Source organism: Callithrix jacchus, chromosome 8, assembly GCF_049354715.1.
Source record: "Callithrix jacchus isolate 240 chromosome 8, calJac240_pri, whole genome shotgun sequence".
NCBI lineage: Eukaryota > Metazoa > Chordata > Mammalia > Primates > Cebidae > Callithrix > Callithrix jacchus.
In genome coordinates this window covers 18749152-18761226 of record NC_133509.1, presented here as the reverse complement: position 1 = coordinate 18761226, position 12075 = coordinate 18749152, and the positions used below count along the sequence as shown (strand labels likewise).

At 46.4% G+C, this 12075-nt stretch overlaps 1 protein-coding gene across 2 annotated transcripts in view; it reads right to left on the bottom strand.

Annotated features, from left to right (window-relative positions):
* The window catches only part of THSD4 (thrombospondin type 1 domain containing 4), a 672648-nt gene that overhangs the window by 41247 nt on the left and 619326 nt on the right, over nt 1-12075 (bottom strand). For both annotated transcript variants that reach the window (XM_035259084.3, XM_035259085.3), the window contains one exon: nt 8145-8420. In XM_035259084.3, coding sequence (XP_035114975.1) covers nt 8145-8420 — 276 coding nt within the window. The remainder of the gene's footprint in view (nt 1-8144; nt 8421-12075) is intronic.

Here is a 12075-nt window from a genome sequence, read left to right as displayed (position 1 = left end):
TGTAGTGGCTGTGGAACAGTGAGGGTTGCTAACAGTTTCTTCTTCTGCTATCTTTGTCCCAGAATGATGCCCACCAAATGTCAGTCTGATCAGTCCTTTGTGAGGTGACTCTTTCGATATACAGGGGTCAGGGAGCTGCTTGAGAAGACAGTCTGTACTTTATAGGAGCTCAAATGCTGAGCTGTGAGCTCTGTCATTCATTCAGGGCTGCTAGGCAGGTACGTTTAAGTCTGCTGCAGCAGAACTCTTAAAGCCCCTTTTTTTCCTTAAGTGCTTTGTCCTGGGGAGTTAGGGCTTTATTTTTGAGTATAGGGCTTTATTTTTGAGTATCTGTTGCACTGTCCTGCCCAGCAAAGAGGCAGTCTAGTTACTGCCTGCCTGCTGAGGTTATGCTGAGCTGCTGTGGGCTCCGCCCTGCTGCTGTAATTCCCCGTAGTCCTGTTTACATAGGTGTGGTTAGAACTGCCATGGCAATGGTGGCCTGCCTCTGTAATGGCAGACTCTGTTATGGTGGGTCGCCTCAGCAATGGCAGGCTGCATCAGCAATGGCAGAGTACCTCCGTAGGAGTGGAGTGCCTTGGTAATGGTGGATACCCCTCCCCCACCAAGCTGCACCATCCTGGCTTCAGCTGTGCTTGCTGTGAAACTCTCAACCCCAAGTTTCCAATTGCTGTTCGTTTTTGTGGGGGTGGGACCTGCCGAGCCTGATCACCTGGCTCCCTGCCTCAGAGTCCCTTTTTTTTTTTTAAGTTGAACGATTGACTCTCTCCCAGGTGTTCCAGCCACCTGCTAAAAGGGCGCCGGGATCTGTGTGATTTCCCATGCAGTGACCCACTGCACTGGCTGAAACAACGTCTCTGCCTGGGAATCTCCTGGCCTGGCTTACTGTTTAAGTCCCGTTTAATCAGATGAATGTGCTAATCTGCCTTCCCAAATCTCAAATTGCCGGTTTAACAGGGCAACCAGACCACTGTATTTTGTATGGAGTGTTGCTGCGCTGCGGCACCGGCCAAAACGGCTGCACCAGCTTAAACAGCCATGCTGGTGGCCTGTGGGGCTCCTACGCATGGGAACCTCCTGATCTGTGGGCAATAAAGATCCATCTGGAAATGTGGTGTCCACTCACCCTCTGCGCTTTCATGGGGAGCTGCAATCCTGAGTTGCTCCTATAGTGCCATCTTTTCCTCTCCAAAGGAAATCAAATTTTTCTTAGCAAAAGGATGCAGGCTCACATAGGAATGCTCTGTGTCTTGGGAAGATGGGTCCTGCTGGGGCTGTCCAGCATCTGGCCACTGCTTATCTTCCCTTGACATTTTATAGCCTTTATGAATGCTGTCTATGGTCCAGATCCATGGAAATGAACTCAGAGCCCTTCTGTCTCTCTGATGGTGGGAAAATGCCAGATCTACAAATCTTTTCTTTTTTTGAGATGGAGTTTCACTCTGTCACCCAGGTTGGAGTGCAGTGGCATGATCTCTGCTCACCGTAACCTCCACCTCCTGGGTTCAAGTGATTCTCCTGCTTCAGCCTCCCAAGTAGCTGGGATTACAGGTGCCCACTACTGCATGTGGCTAATTTTTATATTTTTAATAGAGACGGGGTTTTGCTATGTTCACCAGGCTGGTCTTGAACTCCTGACCTCAGGTGATCCACCTACCTCTGCCTCCCAAAGCGCTGGGATTACAGGCATGAGCCACCATGCCCGGCCCAGATCTGTAATTCTTCAGTCTAGTGACTGCAGTGGTTTCTTACTTTGGGTATGTTTTATTATCTTTAGAAAGGGAGAGAGCACCTGGCCACCTCCCATTGTTCAAGACTGCAATTCAATTATTCCTTTACTTGCTAGCAAGCGGGAACAAGGTGGTAAGGTCAGGAGCTGGCTGGGCTTCAGACAGCTGGAAAAAATCTGGGATCAGTTGGGTCGACTTATATGCAGGCACATTGATTAAAACAGAAATATGTCATGTTGAAGGAGGGGATTGTACCACAGGTAATTAGCAGATAATAAATGAGGTCAGTGAATTCAGGGGCTAGTGTAGAGGTCAGTGGGACATTAGGGAAGAGAGACAAAATAAAGAGCAAGAAAAAAATGAAATGACTCCAGACTTAGAACTCTAGGAAGCAACTGAAACAAGTTGAGAGTTTGACAGAGGCCTGGTGAATGGCTGTGTGCAATGAGCCACACTTGGACGCCAGCAATGGGGCCCTTCCCTGAGATGGCGTTATCATGATGCTGGAAGCACTCCGACAAAGGGAAATTTGACCATGAAAAGCACAGAACTGTGTGGTGTAGTTAGCTCCACCAGGAAGGACTGGAGAAGGCTTTGGGAAAGGATGTGTGTGAAAACACACAATGAGATCACAAGGGGAACAGACTTATTCTGTGTGTAAGTGACTGGGACAAAGCCGGCAGGCTTGGGATTTCCTGGTCACTTGCCATGACTGCTGACATCCATGAGATGAGCTCCACATCTGTGCCTCCACATTGTCTCATCTACCCTGCATGTCTGGTGCCATCACTACCTGGGAGGGAGCAAAAGAGGGACCTTCATGGGCTGCTGCCACTCATCACATGAAAGCAAAAAGGGAATTGGATTGACCAAGAAGGGAGGGATGAGGAGTAACACATTCCTGGGCTTGCTTTATTTCCAAGGCACCTCTTCAGTATCTCTTGGGCCTGAGAACTGGTGCCATTTACTGGATAAAGAAGAGATAAACATGCCATCTCGGACATTCTGAGTGGAAGATGCTGAGAGAGAGAGAGAGAGAGAGAAAGAGAGAGTGCATGTGCGCGCACGCATGTGTGTGTGTACATGTGTGCACATGTGTGTATGTGTCCACGTGTATGTATGTGTGTACATGTGTGTACGTGTGTGTATACATGTGTATGTGTGTACATGAACACATGGGTGTATATGGGCTAAATATAAAAAATGGGTCCTGTGCATGCTCAGTTTCGTACCTCACACTTTTGTGAATCTGTGTGTGTGTTTCTGCAATGCCGAGGACAGAAGATTAAACAAAATCATGTGGAAATCTAGAGAAAAAACTGTTCTTTTTTTTTTTTTTGGAGATGGAGTTTCACTCTGTTGTCCAGGCTGGAGTGCAGTGATGAAATCTTGGCTCACTGCAACCTCTGCCTCCTGGGTTCAAGTGATTCTTCTGTCTCAGCCTCCTGAGTAGCTGGGATTACATGCATGCATCACCACATCCACCTAATTTTTGTATTTTTGGTAGAGACAGGGTTTCGCCACGTTGGCCAGGCTGGTCTTGAATTCCTGATCTCAAGTGATACACCTGCCTTGGCCTCTGAAAGTGCTGCGATTACAGGTGTAAGCCACTGTGCCTGGCCGCTTGCTCAATTTCTAACAGGTAAATCCACATTCTTTATGCTATGTTGACAGAACATGCGTAAAAGCAATCATAGGCTTGTATATCTAGGATACAATAAAGATGAAAAACTACCCTTATACCATTTCTAGTAGCTCATATATTCCACATTTGAAATGTGGTGATGGGCCGGGTGCGGTGGCTTACGGCTGTAATCCCAGCACTTTGGGAGGCTGAGGTGGGTGGATCACAAGGTCAAGAAATCGAGACCATCCAGGCCAACATGGTGAAACCCCATCTCTACTAAAAATACAAAAAAATTAGTTGGGCATGTTGGCACGCGCCTATGGTCTCAGTTATTCAGGAGGCTGAGGCAGAAGAATCGCTTGAACCAAGGAGGTGGAGGTTGCAGTGAGCCAAGATTGCGCCACTGCACTCCAGCCTGGTGACAGAGCAAGCTCCGTCTCAAAAAACAAACAAACAAACAAACAAAAAACAAACAAAAAGAAATGTGGTGATGATATATTCACTTATTCAAGAAACACAGGAGTGCCTACTGTGCGCTTGGTATGATGCCAGGTGCAGAGGTTGCAAAGTGTATATTCATGGAGACAGCCAAGCCAAGCAGAGCTGGGAAAGAAATGTGTCTTGAATTGCTGTGAGGTCCCAAGGATGAAGTGCCTACCTGTTCTTTGCAGACTCAGGAAGGCTTTGCAGAGGTGGTGGTCTCAGAGCTTTGAGTATGAGCAGGAGTGTGCTGGCCAGATACCAGAGGAGTATAGTGAGATAGTAACACAGCTATGTTTTGCTTTTAGCCTATTTATTTACCTGCTTTTACTCTGCTTTATTTAAATGTCACCTCCATACCTCAGCGTGGATCACACAGACTGGGGTGGGTTGTGGGAGCAAAAACTGGAACCTTTGGTTATGAGTTTGCTCCATTAGAGAGATCATGGGAGCAGCTGGAGGACGCACAGGGAAACGGTACATGTTTTTGCCCTCATCTCATTCAGCCCACAATGAAAGGCCTTATGGGCTCTGGACAGGGTGAAAGAGAATCTTCTCTACATGCCACCCTTGGTAGCAAAACACACAATGGGCTGGGTGCGGCAGCTCACGCCTGTAATCCCAGCACTTTGGGAGGCTGAGACGGGTGGATCACAAGGTCAGGAGTTCAAGACCAGCCTGGCCAATATGGTGAAACCATGTGTCTACTAAAAATGCAAAAATTAGCGGGGCATGGTAGCATGTGCCTGTAGTCCCAGCTACTCAGGAGTCTGAGGCAGGAGAATTGCTTGAGAACTGGGACCCAGGGAGTGGAAGTTGCAGTGAGCCATGAATGGGTCACTGCACCCCAGCCTGGGCTACCGAGTAAGACTCTATCTAAAGAAAAAAGGAAAAAAAAAAAAGAAAGAAAAAAATGTTTTATTCTTGTTATGACTTTCCCTGTTTTCACCTAGTTCTGAATGTATCTGGTTCCTATGAAGGGCATCAACACCACTACCTAAAGGTAGAATATTTCAACAACAGTACATTTTGATCTCAGGTTCCTGTATCAATTACATCACATACTGTTTACCTCTATAATATCACAGACAGAGTCTCACTAGAATGGTTTTGGCCTTAATGCAGAATTATTTCTAGCTCTCTGCCTCTGTCAAGACATATTTTATAGGCATTTAATTTTTCCTCACAAAGTATATAAAAGAAGTTGGTCCAATGAATCTACAGTCCACATTCTTTGCACATGTATTAAGTATGAGCACAGTAAAATTTGCGCAGTAAAACCTCTATAAATCAACACTCCAGTTACCGAATCATTATGGAATTGCAGAGGTTCCAGGCAGGAAAACCTCCAGCCCCCAAGAAGAACCGAGGACTTAAATTCTATTCTCAAAAGCCACTAAGCCAATGCTTTTTTGAAAAAGATAAAAACTTTAGAAGCTCTCATGAAAGATTTTTCCTGTGCTAATTTTGTGAGAGGTTCCAAACTTTGTACTTTTAGATACAAGTACCAGAAGAAAAGAAAAAAAAATACTCCAAACCAATGCTCTGGGGTATCATACAGTTCCGCAGTTTGCAGAGACTCCCGGGAGATAGCCTTTCACCAGGCTATACACTTTGCAACCTCTGCACCTGGCATCACACCAAGCGCACAGTAGGCACTCCTGTTTCTTGAATAAGTGAATATATCATCACCACATTTCTTTTCGTTTGTTTTATTTATTTATTTTTTTGAGACGGAGCCTTGCTCTCTCACCAGGCTGGAGTGCAGTGGCGCAATCTTGGCTCACTGCAATCTCTGCCTCCTTGGTTCAAGCGATTCTTCTGCCTCAGCCCCCTGAATAGCTGGGATAGCCTTCCTGTTTTGTTAGCAACCTCCCCTCAAAAAACAGCTGTTTCAGGGGATCAAATAGTACTTTACTGTAAGCAAACAGGAGACCATTATCATACATGAGAAGGAAATTATAACTACACAGTTCATAGGTGTATCCTTGTAACGAGTCACCTTGAAACAGAAGCGGCATTGATTTCCAACCTGGTATGGAATGTCAGACAAAGGCTTTCTGGACATCACATTCCACATCTAAACTTCGGAGTTTTCAAGGAAATGGGACTTCTGGGTCCATTTCAAATTGCTGGGACACAGCCATGCTCTGCTTTCAGCATATCACAACCCTGCTTCATTTAAATTTCACCTCAACTGTATCCTCCCCAATCCCACAAGTCTGTCTCCTCTTTTATTTGGAGAGACACCCCACGCTTTCTCTGGTGCTGTGGACTCTCGTGTTATGAGGGGTTAATAAAGCTGACTCTGTTGGGCTTCAGGTTTGTCCCTGGTGATGCCACTGGGATGGCACCCCCTCAAAAGAGCAGTGGTTCTGTTTCTAGATTGTGGATCTTCAGATACATTCTGCCATTTTCATTTCACTTCCTGAAAGTCAGGGTCGACTTGTGAAAAGTTGTTAAACAACATGCTAAGTGTGAAATGTCAACCCGTACTCTAAACTTTCCCTGTTCAGAGCATCGGATGAGGACCTCCTTGGGTTTTACAGTGGCTTTCTGATTTTTGGGCGTCCATGAAAGCAGGGAGTTTGAAAGCTGCTGTATACTGTTAACCATTGTCTGCCCATGTCCTGCCTGAAATACCGTGATTGCTTCTGGAAAGTATCTTTAATAAAGCTGGATACAGTTTGGCTTGGGAAAAAAAATCCTAGCTGATTGAGTTAGAATAATGGATGAATATAAGTTTGGGATTTTCCTGGGATAGTATAGGAGTTGTGAGTGCTGGTCAGTGTAAAAACCAGCTAATTAACACACCAAGCTCCTGAAGTATGTTTTGTTTTCTGAAATCCTTAGATTTGAGAATGAGTTTCAGTGAGGATTTCTGAAGTCTTCCACAGCCCTGACTTGTAGATTAAATTTTAGATCTTGAAGCATGTGAGCGTATTCTGTTTATTAATGAATATATGTGTCCAGCACGCCTGAATTGCTCAAACCCTGCACATGCCAAAGACAGGCCCTTGGCCAGCTCCTGAAAGATAACCTCTAAGCCCTTGGAATATTCCACCTGATAAGAGTGTGTGTGTGTTTTTTTAATGCCTGAAGTCTTGGGCCACGCGGTATTGATTTGGTTTCTGGGGTGGTAGAGTAGCTAGTGTCACTCGTGTGGGAGTGCACACCTACACGACTGACTGCAGTAAAAACCCTGGACACCAGTGCTTAGGTGAGCATCTCTGGCATGTGCTGCCAGCCTCTGAGTTACACCGTTTCTGAGAGCATTAACTGCATCCCCATGTGACCCTGCTGGAGGGGATACCTGGAAGCTGGCGCCTGATATCTGGACTTTGCTGATGCACGTTTTCCTTTGTTAACTGTAATCTCTATCCTTTGACTGTAATGAATTGTAACCATGAGCAATTCATTACTCTTCTGGGTCTTGTAAGTCCTTGGAGCCAATCGTTAAGCCTGAGAGTGGTCCTGGGGGCCCCAACACAATCTCACACCCATGAGCCATCTCACAGACAGGCTCACAGAGGTGAGGGTTTGCCGCATCCCTTGCGCCGGGGTCCCCAACCGGCACCAGGCCATGGCCTGTTAGGAACCAGGCTGCACAGCAGGAGGTGACTGGTGGGTAAGCAAGATCCACGATGACGTTAGATTCTCATAGGAGTGTGAACCCTATTGTGAACCATGCAGGCAAGGGATCTAGAATGCGCACTCCTTATGTGAATCTAACTAATGCCTGATGATCTGTGATAGGGAGTTTCATCCTGAAACCATCCCCCTATCCTGCTACCATCTATGGGAAAATCGTCTTCCATGAAACCGGTCCCTGGTGTCAAAAAAGCTGGGGACAGGCAGGTGGATCACAAGGTCAAGAGATTGAGACCATCCTGGCTAACATGGTCAAACCCCATCTCTACTAAAATACAAAAATTAGCTGGGTATGGTGGCACACACCTGTAATCCCAGCTACTTCGGGAGGCTAAGGCAGGAGAACTGCTTGAACCCAGGAGGTAGAGGTTGCAGTGAGCCAAGATCATGCCACTGCACTCCAGCCTGGTACCTGGTGACGGAGAGACTCTGTCTCAAGAAAAAAAAAAAAAAAGCTGGGACTGCTGCCTTGGGCCACCTACACACTCCTTGATTAGGGTTCTGTGGGGTTCCACCTGTCCCTCACACAGGCTCACCTTTCCCACACCGATTAGTGCTTTCCCTAACACGCAAAACACTTTTGAAAATCAGTGAGACAAAGAGGAACACTGCAGTAGGAACAGCAGCTGTGAGCCATAGATGGTTCACAGGCTTACCTTTCCCACAGGTCGTGGAGCATTCTGTCGTCCCAAGCTGCTTCCAGTTGTGATCCCGGCTTCGCCTTGGGGGCTGCGGTGCTGGTGGAACCAAGGTGTCCGGTCGACGGGGAGAAAATCTGTCTGGATGCCTGACCGGGAAGGTCTGTGCCGATTCTGAGGTGAACGTCTCAGGGGCCTCCCCACGCAAGTCCTCCTTCTTCTCATTCCTCCCTTTTGCTTCTCCCTCCTCCTGGCTCCTGCGTTCTGTCTCTAACTGGCCATTGAAGGGTTCCCCTAGGAGAGGGAGGTGTGCACACACAGAAGCAGGATCAGTTTGGATGCTGAGTTGTAAAGAGGAAATTGCTTCGACAGCAGACCCTGTGTAGCATGAGGTCGTTTTGAATTCACAGCACATAAGCACATCTGTTTAAAACCAGCAGACACCTATTAGTGCTTTCCCTCACATGCAAAGCACTTTTGAAAATCAATAAGACAAAGACGAACATTGCAGTAGGAATAGTAGTTGTGAGCCATAGATAGTTCACATAAGAAGAAATACAAACAGTCAAAGTCATATAAAAATCCTCAGCCTCACTCATAATTCCATAAATTCACAGGAACAGAATACCACCACCACCTCTATTTACCTAACACCAAAGACTAGACAGTTTGGAAACCCTTAAATCCCAAAACGCCTGTTGAAGGTGCAGGAGAACATACTTTCAGTCACTGTGGAGGAGGCTGCAAATTGATCCATGGTTTGCAGGGAAATTTGGCATTATCTGCCCACATTTTAAATGCACGTACCCTTCGACTTAGCATTCAGTTTCTAGCACATCTGTCCTGTAAATATTTTCTTTTACATAAAGCAGATTATACAAGTATGGTTACTGAGGATTGGTTGATTGATTGATTGATTTGAGATGGAGTCTTGCTCTGTCACCCAGGCTGGAGTGCAGTGGCGCGATCTCAGCTCACTGCAACCTCTGTCTCCTGGGTTCAAGCAACTCTCTGCCTCAGCCTCCTGAGTAGCTGGGATTACAGGTGCCGCCATCATGCCTGGATAATTTTTTGTATTTTTAGTAGAGATGGGGTTTCATCACCTTGGCCAGGCTGGTCTTGAACTCCTGACCTCATGATCCACCCACCTTGGCCTCCCAAAGTGCTAGGATTATAGGTGTGAGCCACCACACCTGGCCACTGAAGTATTATTTGAAATAGCAAAAAAAGTAGAACAGACATAAATGCTCATCAGTGATACTGGTTAAACTACCTTATGCTACAAATACAAAATGGAATACCATGTGATTTTTGAAAAGAATGCAGCAAATACATGTTCTGGCATGAAGAAGTGACTGAATATTGTTTGGTGAAAGAAAAAAAGCATAACACACACACATACACATAGATGTGGCAGGTCACTTTTTGAGATACTAATTTGTGTTTGGTTTTCTGTCTTTCTTCCTCCACCTCCTCAGGATTGAAATAAGAGCCAAGTCCTTAGATGTTATTGCTTTGTTTTTGTGCAGGACAGAAAACAAAAGCTGCTAGAAGTCAACAGCGTTCCTTCCAAGACTGCAGGGCCAGGCTGTCGTTAAGGGTAAGTGGATGTCCCTGAGTGGCCAGCCCAGAAAGGAGGAGGGCACATTTTGAGAGAGAGAGAGGAGAGGAAGTGAGGGACAGGGCAAGAGAGAGAGGGGAGAGACAGAGACAGAGAGCAAGAGAGACAGAGATAGACAGCAAGAGAGAAAGAGAGCAAGAGAGAGAGATACAGAGACAAAGCAAGAGAGACACAGAGACAGAAGGCAAGAGAGAGAAGGAGACACAGAGATCAAGAGACAGAGACAGTAAGAGACAGAGAGCAAGAGAGACAGCAAGAGACAAAGAGACAGAGACAGAGAGCAAGAGAGAGACAGGAATAGAGAGCAAGAGACAGAGAGACAGAGTAAGAGAGATAGAGACAGAGAGCGAGAGAGACAGAGAGTGAGAGAGACAGAGAGCAAGAGAGACAGAGAAAGAGACAGAAACAGAGATCAAGAGACAGAGAGACAGTGTGAGAGACACAGTAAGAGAGAGAGAGACAAGAACGAGAGACAGCAAGAAAGAGACAGAGAACAGAGAGAAAGAGACAGAGACAGAAAGCGAGAGACAGAGACAGAGCAAGCTAGAGAGAGACAGAAAGAGAGAGAGACAGAGAGAGAAAGAGAGAGGTTTTCAAGGTGAAGGAAAGGTAGGAGTGTGGGGTCCTGGTTTGCTGAGTGCCATGGAGCCTTAGGTGTGCCGAACAAGGTCCCAGGAGGAGGCCACACCTGCGGTGGGAGAAGGGCCTGGCTACCAGCCTCACCAGCATCCTGTGCCCCCAGTGCAGGTTGGAAGGAGCAGAGCCCTAACCTGAAGGCCCCATGAGGCTGCTCCTGGTGGCACCTCAGCAGAATTAGTGTGGACAGACCACCAAGGGGTCCAATGCTTTGGCTTGTCTAAGAGTCTAGATCTTTCCTTATACCTGGAGTGTGTGCATGCGTGTGTGTATGTGTGAGACCCCCAAGCAGAATGCGATGGAATTATCTACTGGTTCCAAAAAAGGGGGAAGTTGAGGTCAGATTTAAATCGACTAATGGAAAATAATAATATGCACTATTCCTTGCGCATCTGCGACTGTAGTCAGTGATTGAAATGGGCCGCAAACATGTTTGTGTACGCATAGAGAAAGGCCAGGCACAACCCCACAAAGGGCCAGACTCCCTCTGGGAATGGCCTGGGTTTGGGAGCTGTTGATTTTTTAAAAAGACTATTTTTTTTTTTTTTTTATAGAGCAGTTTTAGGTTCACAGCAAAAGTGAGCAGAAAGTGCATTGTTCCTGGGACAGGTGTGGTGGCTCACGCCTGTAATCCCAGCAACTTGGGAGGTCGAGGCAGGCGGATCACAAGGTCAGGAGTTTGAGACCATCCTGGCCAATATAGTGAAACCTTGTCTCTAAAAAAAAATACAAAAATGAGCCGGGCCTGGTGGCACGTGCCTGTAGTCGTAGCTACTTGGGAGGCTGAGGCAGAAGAATTGCTCGAACCCAGGAGGTGGAGATTGCAGTGAGCTGAGGTCGCGCCACTCTCTCCAGCAAGACAGAGTCTTGCTCTGTCAAGAAACAAAAGAAAAGAAAAGAAAAAAGAAAAAAGAAGGGAGGGGAGGGGAGGCAAGGAAAAGGAAGAACAGAGTTCCCATACACCTCCTCCCACCATACAGTCACAGGGTCCCTAACCATCACCATCCCATATCAGAGCGGTACATGTGTTATAACTGACGATCCTACATGGACACGTCATTATCATTTAGAGTACATAGTCCACATGAGGGTTTGCACTTGGGGGTGAACATTCTCTGGGTCTGGGCCAGTGCACAGTGACATGTATCTGCCAGTGTCATGTCGCATAGAGTAGTTTCACTGCCCTGAAATCCTCCATGCTTCACCTGCTTATCCCTCTGTCCTCCCAGCCCCTGGTAACCACTGATCTTTTTACTGTCTGTGTAGTTTTAACTTTTCTGGAATGTTGTATAGTTGGAATCAAACAACATGTAGCCTTTTCAGATTGGCCTCTTTCACTTAGGAACATGCATTGAAGGTTCCTCCATGTCTCTGTGATTTGATGGCTCATTTATTTTTAGACCTAAATAATATTCCATTAGTTTTTATCTGTTCACCTATTGAAGGACCTCTTGGTCACTTCCAAGTTTTGGCAATCATGTGGCAGTTACTTTTGACTCTATATATTTCTATTTTGATTGAATATTGTTCAAGTATGTATCATTGTAATACAAAATAAGGAGGCAAATTCTAGGGTTACCAGAGAACACAGTTAAAACTACAAGGGGCCTGGGTGAGGTGGTTCATGCCTGTAATCCCAACATTTTGGGAGGCCGAGGCTGGAGGACTGCTTGAGCTGAGGAGTTCAAGACC